Genomic DNA, 11,523 nt, shown 5'->3' on the forward strand with positions numbered 1-11,523 from the left:
ATGTCACCAAATAAATCAAAAACAAAGAGTATCATAATGGCTCCAACACATTAATTCATAAAAAAAGTGTCATCATAAATGAGCTATGTTCTGCTGCAGGCAAAGATAGTTAAATACGTGACATGCCTGATCATCTCCTCATGAAACGGCTGTTGTCCTAGGGCATTTAGGGAATCTTTCCAGCTAATGCCGACTCATAGTTTCTTGAACTGATAAGCACTAACAAAAAACTATGTAGTTCTCTAACAGGAAGTCAGGACACAATCGTTTATATTCAGGAGCCTCAGTAGTGGATATAAAATAACAAAAAAGATGCATTGAATGCTAAAGATGGTTCAATGTCAAATCTGAGTCCAAACTTTTTTTGCCAAACACAGAAGAGAGATGCTGACTAATGTAACGGTATATCTCTGTTTTGGAAGGTATGCTGTTTTTTTAAATAGTTAATACAAATTGACAGCTAATTTCTCTAAATAGCTGTAGCAGCTGTTGCCAAGATAAAAGGTAACTTCAATGGTTTAATTTCTATCACTTAGTTACAGATTAACCTGGTACCTTGCAGCCAGTACCTTGCTGTAGCAGGACCTCAGTGGGTAATATAAAACATTTCCCCCATGTCCCCCTTTGACCCACTAACACTCCCCCCCCCCATCCACCCTCAAGCCCCTGTCTGTTGGGTAAACTGAAATATCAGTTTGTGTTGGAAACTAAATACCAGATGACACAGTATTCTTATTCTCAGTAGATCTTTATTATGCTTGAAACAAGAGCCATCATCAGCGTTAACAGATTATTGATGAGAGGCAATTCTCCTTAATAGTTACATTACATAGACCTAACACATATAAACTGTAAAAAAAAAAGTTTTATAATGAGATCACTTGCATTTAGTTTCCCAACAACTCAAATATTATATTGCAGATAGAATAAAAAACTCAAAACAACAAACGTTAACAAAACTACTAAACACAACTTTAGTATAAAGCTACAGGTCTGCAATATCCTGGTAGGAATGAGATCTATTCCCTCACTGACAGTGCATATCTACCTTCAGTCTCTGTATTACTGCACACAACTGTAGATACAAAAAGAAAGATGTGCCCAATAGGTTAAAGGACCTTTGTAAATCTTGGAATGTAGAGACCTTGTTTCCCTGTAATGTCTTGAGAGTGTGAAAACCTACCCCATTGTGAAAAATAGCTTTACATCCATCTAAACAGAATTGTAATGGAAATGTAAAGCAAAGGGCTGGACTTTATGCCACACACCGAAAAGGTATAATGTGATAAGCTCAGATGTTCAACTCCTTAATAACTTTTAATTCAGGATTTTGACGAACCTAGGGAATGTTGGAAGCCGGTTATAGGGGACGTCTGGCACGAATCCTCTTCAAAAGTGTGCTCCATGTGTTCTCTGAAAGAAAACATAGCATCGCATTTTTGTCACATCTTAAAAAGTGAGAAATAGCAAGAACCAGTTGTGTGATGGGACTGTTGTCCTACCAGGAGTTTCCTTGCGGTTCTGTGGCTTCATGATGCAAAATCCAGGTTCTTCCTCCTCGATAACGCCAGCATCTGATCTCCATGGTTTCCAATTCATTTCGTCCACCCTGAAGTCGAAGAAGACTCCTTGATAACGTGGACAAACTCTACATGCCATGACTATTTGACATGACTATTTTTGACTATTACTTCCTTCACATTGTAAGCTTATAGGGTCCTTTCACCTAAATCCCACTGGGCAAGTGAGGAAATTAAGGTGACAAGATTATTTTAGTTCCTATGACCTTTTCTCATCATTTATGGGTTAAAGTTGTGGGAAAACAATAAGAAGAAATATCTTACACTTCAACTGTTGGCTTACCTGATAAATCTACGATTCTCGAGCTTCTCCAAACCCGACACTTCCTCGTATAGCTTACTCTTCAAGCACAACGGCAGAGTCCTCTCTATGTCCAAGATCGTAAAAGCCCTCTGAGGATGTGCAACAGTGGTACACACATAAACATATTTTTGTATTTTGTCATGTTGAACTCTGTCAGCGCACATTCTAGAAACACTTTTAAATTCAAAAAATAACTTGTGCTATTACATCTCTATTGTAAAGGGGATTAGCTTATTTCTGGCAAGCACAACATTAATTTCCTGTGTTTGATCTACTGCTTACCAGCTGCATTTCCAGCTGCATTTACGAACATTTAAAAAAAATATTTTGGATTCATGAGACCAACATAATCCTTAGAATATTTGGTCCTTGTATCCTGAAGGCTTCTTAATGAAATATTACATTTTCTTACCTGCATGTGCCAGATGTTTTCACTTTCTTGCGAGATTCTTTCGACCGTGTTGCCCATTAAGGCTATGAGCATGTTGAGCAGCAGGATGTACGTGAGAACTATGTACAAGATGAGCAGGGTGTGGAAAACTGCCTTGTAGTGAACGTGGTCAGTGAACTCCAAATTTCCCATTCCAATAGTGAACTTGAACATTTCCATTAGTGTAAAACTGAAGCTATAGTAACTTTGCTTCTTGTCCTTAGATTGCTCAACACCTAAGCTTCCTCCTTCTGCCAATGTGCCGTTGTTTATCTCAACTTGGCTGGAGTTTTTCATGAGAGCAACAATAGCTGCGGATGAGCAGAACAATGTATATCACATTGGAAAAAATGTATTCAGAAATGATTGTTGAATGAATGATGATTGATCATTTTGCAATGCACGATAGTCTTACCAGCAGAAAATCCAAAAAGCAAGACACTATAGACACATAAAAAGTTTAGTAGATCACCCAGGATCATCTAGAAAAGAGAAACAGACTTTAAACAAGGCGACCCATTTATCACTAGTCAATCCACTTTCAGTTACTAAAACTTAATTCCTACTCTTTGAATCATGACACTGTAGATCCCAAGTTGGTTAGAGCCTCTTGAGTAGTAAAGAACATTGATCCAGGCCAGAGCCAGGGAGACCACCAGGAATCCTATGTATTCTCTCTTCCCACAGAAGTACAACACTGTGGCCATCAGAAGGAGTGATGCCTGCAGGAAACTGCAAACACAAATTAAGAAGAGTAGAGTGATAAGAAATTAAAAGGCATTATTCGAGAGGTTTGGGAATAAGAACATCTTGTGGCGATACTTACAATAGAAAGTCATTGTATACAGTGTATAGACCCTTAAAGTTTGGGCGGTTCCTCTTGAAAATAGTTATCTAATTTAGAAGTCAGACATATGGAAACATGGAATTAGAATGAAAATGTTTAACTTTTGACTTTAAAGTTTGACTGTGTGCGAAATACTGGAAAAGTGTCTACGTTCTTACCGCTTTATAGATGAACCAGACTGCTCCCAGGACACTGATGACCTCACCAATGCAGTGGAGGTAGTCAACGGGCACTTCAAGGGGAAACGGTGGCTGCAGGTCAAAAGGTTGGGAGACTTTGCTTAGCTTGATAAAGTTGTTTAACAGTTTTTCCCTTTTTAAGCTAGAAGATATTCAGATTCAGTGTGGTTTCTCCGTACCTTTCCTTCCTTCCTGTAGAAGGCCACAGTAGTGAAGATGCTCAGGTATACGACATAAACCAAGAAATTCATCAAGAATAACTTGGAAGCAAACCTGTCCCACTTATCCTGGAGAATACTGCGTAGAGGCTCGATCTGGAGCATCTCAGGTTGATTCTGAGGGAATGTTCACAGAACCGTAAAAACATTTCTTTCCATTATTTAAACTGGCATCTGCTGTAAACATGCTGCTCTTGCATGCTGCACCTTGACCAAACAATGATGGGAATTGTAATGCAAGTGGTCACATGCAACGACCACACACGTTCCAATTCCCATCATTGCTTAAAAGGCTTCACTGCTACCATGAATAAACCCCAAATAAGTAAATATATTTCTCCCCCCAAAATTGTAGACCCTTATGTTGTGGTGGTTAAAGCGGATACGAGTAACATTTAAATATCTTTTAAACAACCTCATGTTTCCTCTGATAATCATAAATTACCTTTAACAGCAAACGAGACCATCAGTGCAAAGAAAGACGTTTTTATATAGTTTTTATTACTGCTTTTGGTCTGGTCGCACACCCAGTCCGATTTTCGGTTCGCTCGTGCAGGCTCTATGGTCACATATCCGTATTGGTTGCAGATTTCAGTGTGGCGCTGCAACGCGATTTGAGAAGCCTATCCCTCCAGGTGAGGGAAGGGGAGCGGGAGCCTTGTTTGAGACAGTTATTTGTCGTCATAAATGACTGATAACGGGGCTGAACCATCAAAGAAAAAAAAGAGAATGCAATGAAGAAAAGCGAAAAGGGAGAGTGAGTGATAGGCGGGCGGGAGGACGTTGCCAAGCAACGTGTATACAATTTCACGAGAGCGAAACTAGACTGCTAAATGAATGAGCGGTTGGTACTAACACAAAGTTTGCTTTGCTTCACCATCATCAGATAACCATTATCTGAAATAGTCATTATTTACATCAACAACACAAACACATTACCTCATCGTGATCCATAGTCTACTAACTGCCGTCTCTCATTCATTCGCTTTCTGTGAGGACACAGCTCCGTGAGAGAGAGAGTAGTTAGGTGCATGGACGTTGGAAGTAGGGGTGCGGGGGGTGCGGCCGCACCCCCCCTCACCACCGCCTGAACCCCCTCTCCGCCCCCCTACACTTTGCCCTGTGCTCCCACGATTGCTCTGTAAACAATCTCATAGCCTAAGTCCTCTCTTTCCCATCTCCTGCTCCCTCACATCAACTTGACAGAGCATAACACTATAATATATATAGTTTATAGGCTATACAGTATACTATGTAGGCTAGATTACATATGCCTGTCGCATTTCTTCACCGTGCCCAGGACGAGATTACGGTTGTGCCCCGCCTTCCCATGCGCACTTCGGTAGGTGAGAGTGCTGAGGGGCGCGCACTAATGAGCATTAGGTTATCATTAAAAATCCAGTCTGCTAAGCGCCCTGCCACAGGGGGGAGAGAGAAAGAGAGAGAGAGACGCGCTGACAGGATGCAACGTTCACCTGCGCACCTGCTCCTCCAAGGTGTGTGCCGGTATCGTGCCAAGTTACCGCTGATAAGAATTGTGTCCCCGCCGGCCGCCCGGTGAGCGCGCATGCATCAAGTAAAGGCGAACATATTAACACTTCATAAGGTCGTAAAAAAGTTGGGTCGTCTTATATTCGGGGTCTAGTATTCGGCGTCCAGTAATGGACTGCCCGTTACCAGAGCGGTCATTCAGCTTCAGGGCCTGTGTCCAACTTGTGTTTATTTTATTTTTTCGGGTGGAACAGTCATTATGTTGCGAGTCAACGTATCAGAGGCAGGAATCGGCTGTGCGATGGACTTTTGCTGTGGCTTGCACTGCTGAGGAGAGATTGCCAACTGCGCTGTCCTTTTACGCACCAGCAGGGCCGCCGTAATGTTAAGATTTCATAATTTGCTTCAATGCCCTTATGATAATAAGAATGAGAGGCTTCATTAAAACGCTGTCCATGCGCTGTCTATGCGGTCGTTGTGATTGTAACTTTGTCGGCTGTAAACTGAAACTAACGGATATCGCGGAAGCTTTCCCCTCGACAACGTGACGTGCACTGCCCCGGTTATCATTCACCGATCACAGCGCCGGGGCTCAAGAATACAAATGTAGGCTATGCAGAAAAGGAACAAATTGGTGAATAAAAATTCACCAGAATGCAGGAAATTAAGCATTTAATGCTCAAAAAATTCTGGGGGAGTAGACAGTGTGACAGTGGGGGTCAGACCTGCGCAATTATGACGCTCGGCTTGCTGAGCGCACAGCATTTTTGTTGTGCGCTCAGCAAGACGGGCTTCATAGTTGCGCAGGTCTGAGCAAGACGGCTCCAAGTCGAACGAGGCTAATGACTGCATGCAATGTCCCGAGCCAGACCAGAAGTATGGGAATGACCTCCACAAAATAATTTCAAAAGAGTTTGCGCTCTTCGAGGCAACCAAAGAGCGACCCAAACACCTGCAGCAGCTCTACTCTGCACTTTCCACCATACAGCCGACGTCCGTGGAAGAAAGAGCGTTCTCGGTGTCAGTTCGTGACAAAGCTCAGAAACAGGCTGAGCATGTTTCTTGAAGTCACACTTCATGAAAATAAAAGAAAGGAAAGCTGGAAAGTAGTCTTGATTAGCGTGTCAGTTTGAATAGGCTGTTAGTTCTGTCATGTCTTATTTCACACGTTAAGAGCAATCGGCAGTGCATTTTTTGTTATTTGCCTATCCTTTGGAAAATATTCAATTTAAACTGATTTCGTTCATAGAAATAAAAATAGATTGTTTGAAATACATTTGTTCGACAAACACCGTTTTTTGGCCATGTTTTGATATTGAACCTCTGTGAAACATTTTTCGTATTTTCTTCATAAAAACACCGTTTTCAATAGGCATCTTCTGGAAAATATTTTGCCTAATTTGAATGGCTTTTCTTCACGTTATTTAAGTAGAAATAAAACGTGATGTAATATAGCGGTGTTCTGCTGCATTTATTTATCTATTGGCATTGATTTAGTCCCATTAAAGTAGTATTAAAGGGCAATAATGGTTTCAACGGGAAATCCCGGGAAATCCCGTGAGGAGCTCTGAAATCCCGGGATTTGAAAAGGGGCCATTTCGGGAAATTTCAGCAACCCTAGTTGTGACACTTCAGTCGGAGCTGCAGCGTAAAGTGACACAAACTCAGAGTAGGTCAAACCACCTAGTGAGCAGGTTAGACCCGCGGCGTAGCCTATGTTGCCGCAGTAACGGACTCTGAGTTGGGCTGAACCTGCTTCCTGAAACGGAATACCCAGAGTTTCCACTAACTCAAAGCGAACATACTCTGAGTTGCCTCAAAACCCGCTTCCTTAAACAGGCCTCTGGGAATATTGGGATGACCGCTGTAGTTCCACCCTCTTGGGTCCGCTTGGTACCCGAAAAACAAAGGGTGACCAAAATAGATAAAGCTTTTGACATTGGAAATGCAAATAATTGTTTTCTTCACTGTACCAAACCGCACTATTACCTCTCACTGGAAATAAGGCTAGAGTGAATCCATTGGCTTTACCACACAGTTTTCTCTATGAGGGATACACACTTCCACCGAGGGAATAAATTATGCACATTTCTGATAAAAATTCACATTATAAATGAAAAATCTATTAAAATTCATCACATAAAATATTCAATCAATAAAATTAGTTTCACTTTGATCAGGCCATTTGGCCATCATAGGACGGAGTCAATCTACATGCAATTCTTGAGTAGGTCTACAGGGTTATATAGTATACTACTGAGAGTGCATCGAGAGGTTAAGTTAGTTAATTAATAAGGACGTTTTTGCCGGCATTCCTCTCTCTACTTACCAGTTCTTTCCAAGTAGGACCACTTACCTTAGTTTTCGGATTTGGACCTCCCTATACATAGGTGCAGCCCTCGATTCAGCCAGGGGAGCATTTTGGCCACCCATAAGTGGAAACATCTCTTCTCTGAGAGGATACAGTAAATATAAATTAAAAGATAAGTATTTTTAACATGTCCACACATTTTATATTTTTCATATTTTATAAATAGGTACTACAGGCCAACATAAAAAAAGAAAAAAGATCATATTCAATTAATACATTTATTTCCCTTTGATTAAGCCCTTTGGTCGACATGGGACTGAGTAAGATCTGCATGTAATTCTTGAGTTTAGTGTTTAATATATACAGTATACTGAGAGTGCATCGAGAGGTTAAGTAGATAAATTAATTATGAATTTGTATTTGTTTTGCCAGCATTCTTCTCTCGCCTTACCAGTTCTTTCTCAGTAGGACCACTTACCTAAGTTCTGGGATTGAGATATCCCTATACATTGGTGCAGCCGCCTTTCCAAGGGGATGAGGTTCATACGACCCAGCATCCTGGCCATCTCCATCCATAAGTGGATTTATATCTTCTCTGAGAGGATAAAGTAAATAAAATTGGAAGATAAACGTTTTTAACATGTCAACAAATATCTATACATTTGATGTAATATTTCAAACGCTAAACAGGCAGGTAGATGGTAGGCTGGAACACTGAGCAGATCTCAAAAGCGAAGGGTAAAACATGAACTTAACTTGGAACTTGAGCAAACTGTCACACTAAATTGAGCCTTAGGGGGTTACCTCTAACGCTTCAACAACAGTCTGGCGATGAGTTGGCGGGGAGTCTGGGTTGATAGACTGAGAATGATTAATATTTTGGAAACAGGTTTGTAGGTAAACAGAGACCAAGAGCGCAGCTTAGAGACACACCAGGGGCCTGTTTCAGGTAGCTGGTTTTACATACTCTGGGTTTAACCCTGCGCTCTGAGTTGGTCAACTCAGAGCGCAGGGTTGATAAGCAACTCTGGGTTTTCGGTTTCAGAACAGTGGATCAGCGTTGGGTTTATCAACTCTGAGCGTGTTCACTCTGGGTGGAGCGTGTGCATAAAAGCCATCGTCAATGGATCGCTGATAACATGATTCACCATGGAAACAGAAGAAACAAATGATTGATCCTCCCACTTCTCCACTTCTCAAAAAAGAAAAAAAGAAATCTCCGCTCCTCCCACTAGAGTTAGAAATATTAACGAATGAGCTTATGGTAGCCTATGGAGAAGAATTAACGGGATATTGTCTCATAACTCTGATCTAATCTCCTCGGCAATTCAGAAAAAAAAACAGAGCAAACATTTTTTGTCAAGATAATCATTTCGCTTCCGTATGAGAAGCCATAGTCTATTTTAAAAAGTTACGTATATCAGCTGTAAAGTAATAAAGCTGGCGCGGCACAGCATTGCTGACAGTGTTTTATATTTGCTGTATAATATGTTGGCAAGCTATAGCCTAATAGCCTACTGTGCAGTAAACAGAACAGACTGTCGCTTCTTTTAAATGGGGAGTGAAATACATTAACGTCAAGACACATTAGGTGACAGTTTCCATTGAAGAGCCTGATTGATTTATTACCAGATCCATTTTCCTCAAGTGATCACAGTTTAAATTATTATATCATTTTTATATTCATATTAGGCTATTTAACGAGGCTGGTCTGTGACTTTAGGATCGCACAAGTGAACTACAACGATCGCGTGCAGCCGCAGCGTTACATGAATCCACCTGACATAAATCTGTTCAGTGGCACAGACGTTAAAAAACATTCAATAGGCTACAAATAGGTTTATTAATCTGAATGTAGAGCATGTCACGATGTGTAAGGTGGCCGCCTATATGAACGGACCGAGGGCTGAGAACAAGGCTACTGATCAGATAAATGATCGGTCAAACGTAAAATCATCAGGAAATGATAAAAACATCCCGATGGAGATTTCTATAGAGTGATTTTGCTTCAAACTGTACAGGGACGCATGTAACAGTGACACTCTTTCTTCAGTCGGAGCTGCAGCGTAAAGTGAAAACAAACTCGGGTAGGTCTAACCACCTATCCAGCAGGTTAGACCCACGGCGTATGTTGCCGCAGTAACTGACTCTCGGTTGCGCTGAACCTGCTACCTGAAACGGAAAACCCAGAGTTTCCACCAACTCAGAGCGAACAAACTCTGGGTTGCCTCAAAACCAGCTACCTGAAACAGGCCCCTGTACAGACACACCCACACAGGACGGGGACATGACCGACATGGAAGGAAAAAGGGGAAAACAAGGGATGACAGGAACACGGCTCTGGCTTTGCAGAGCCAACTAACATGGATAAAGCCGTTGAACTAGACAGATTTTTGTGCTTACAGCAGTCCGTCTGTATAATTTAATAATTAAATGGTCATGTGCATAACCACTTACCTAGTTATTTGGACAATACTATCCATTGGTGTAGCCATGGTTGTGCAATCTTCTTCGGGGAGCTGATCGATAAGTGTTTTCATTTCCAAAATGTCTTCTCTTAAGTGCAAATCCATAGTATTCCCCTCCTCTTCTTCACCTGTGTTTGGCTCCACGCTGTCCATCTTCCAATTTCTGGTGTTTATAAAAACCAGGTCTTGGTTCTGTATGACAAGAAACTCTGTCTGCTTCAACAAGTTAATTTGACAACTATGAAGAGCTACAGCTACACAGGAGAATCACAGGTGTAGAATTACAAACGATAAAAAGATTGGTTGCTCCACCCTCTTCCCTGAGGGAAAGCCTGTTAAACTACCTTCTGTAGAATCATTATATTAGTGTCTGATTTATGAGGTAGCCTGTTTATACCTGTTTAATAATATGCTCTTAGTTTTAGGTCTGTTTTTATTGCTAATGATGTTCAACAAAACTCAAGTTTTGCAGATAATCATAAAGACAGCACCGAACATCACAAACCGACAGCTACCTGCCTTGGACATCTTCACCTGATGTTGTCTGCAGAAGACAGACAACTTCCCCAAACACTCATTCCACACTTTCCTGTTGAACTGTTGCCCCCCAGAATGAATAAGAATAATTATTAACAGCTTCTACCTCAAAGTTATTACTACACTAAACTAAACTAAACTTTGCTAGACAGCAAATCTGCAAACAGCTTTAATATGCAATAATGTGTGAAATAGTATCACTGAGTTTACTCTTTATTCCATTGTAACTGCATATGCTGGGAATATGTGTATTAGTACAATATATGATACAAATACTGGTATATGTGTAAGATGCATACAACGTGAGTATGACTGAAGGACATGAAAGCATGTATTTATTATCAATTGTATTGAGTACTCAATACAATTGATAATAAATAGTACACCCACATTTATGTTTTCGTATAATGACAATAAATAAGCTTCTCTTACTTTTATGGAGTGAAATCAGTCTCAATATTAATGAATGCACAGAGAAGGATTCACACTTGTATTTTGTGATTTATATATAAATGACTCTCTTCTCACAAATACATGTCAATGCACACACAAATGGATACCGTCATATATAAATGTAAAATAAATCCATCTATAATAAAAAGTTTCACAAACACATTTCCGATCCACTCACAAATGTGTCTTGTTTTAAATAAATGTTATATAAATCCATAAATATATTAATTTAAAAAAGATTTGCAATTTTCATCAAAAATGTGTTTGGATGTTGTTACATTTACATAAAAAATGTTACATTTGAATTTACAAAATGCTTTTAATTTGTGAACTTCCTTGCATTCATGTGTGAATTGGTTTGTATTTGTGTGAGATTTTTGAGACTCCCCTCACGTCTGCTGGATTCACAAATGCGTTTTTTTCAACCAGGAACTACCTGTAGCCAATCGGATGTCTTCCTCGTTTTCAGCCAATCACAGGAGCGCAGTCCCACAAGCGTCCGCTTATGCCCAGAGACACAGGACGGTACGGTACATGGCACGACTGAATGAGCTCAATGTCAATGCATTATTTTTAAAACTGCTGTAGAGTTGTTGCCGCAGTGGACCATGTTTTTGGTGAATCATAAACGAGTCACCAACAATTCCAGCATTTGCAGCGTACATTCCTCCAAAGAAGAGTTTAGTAACTTTGGCTAGAAGGCTG

At 40.6% G+C, this 11,523-nt stretch overlaps 1 protein-coding gene across 4 annotated transcripts; it reads right to left on the reverse strand.

Moving 5' to 3' along the window:
• Positions 1–738: 738 nt before the first annotated feature.
• Positions 739–10,067, reverse strand: LOC307271594 (transient receptor potential cation channel subfamily V member 1-like). 4 transcript variants are annotated; one of them, XM_080054127.1, is made up of 12 exons: positions 9,818–10,067; positions 7,839–7,955; positions 7,406–7,501; positions 3,520–3,675; positions 3,320–3,412; positions 3,141–3,208; positions 2,881–3,046; positions 2,730–2,796; positions 2,297–2,625; positions 1,864–1,973; positions 1,503–1,609; positions 739–1,413 (listed from the first exon to the last, which is right to left on the reverse strand). In XM_080054127.1, exons 4-12 carry the CDS (start codon positions 3,661–3,663, stop codon positions 1,361–1,363), a joined length of 1,137 nt encoding a protein of 378 aa, XP_079910253.1. In that variant the 5' UTR covers positions 3,664–3,675; positions 7,406–7,501; positions 7,839–7,955; positions 9,818–10,067; the 3' UTR covers positions 739–1,360. The 4 variants fall into 4 exon arrangements, with proteins under 4 accessions (XP_079910253.1, XP_079910254.1, XP_079910252.1 ...); XM_080054128.1 differs by having other exon boundaries at positions 739–1,075; positions 1,340–1,413; positions 3,520–7,501; XM_080054126.1 differs by having other exon boundaries at positions 3,520–7,501.
• Positions 10,068–11,523: the final 1,456 nt, after the last annotated feature.

Source organism: Ammodytes marinus, assembly GCF_949987685.1.
Source record: "Ammodytes marinus genome assembly, chromosome: 3".
Taxonomy (NCBI): Eukaryota; Metazoa; Chordata; class Actinopteri; order Uranoscopiformes; family Ammodytidae; genus Ammodytes; species Ammodytes marinus.

Bases quoted from the DNA above. Each gene is read 5' to 3' on its own strand.
- LOC307271594 (XM_080054127.1), bottom strand. From the start codon at position 3,663: ATGCTCCAGATCGAGCCTCTACGCAGTATTCTCCAGGATAAGTGGGAC. The intron at 3,047-3,140 runs GTAAGTATCGCC...TTGTGTTTGCAG, and splicing joins GTATACAATGACTTTCTATT to TTTCCTGCAGGCATCACTCC. The intron at 1,974-2,296 runs GTAAGAAAATGT...GCACATCCTCAG, and splicing joins AAAACATCTGGCACATGCAG to AGGGCTTTTACGATCTTGGA.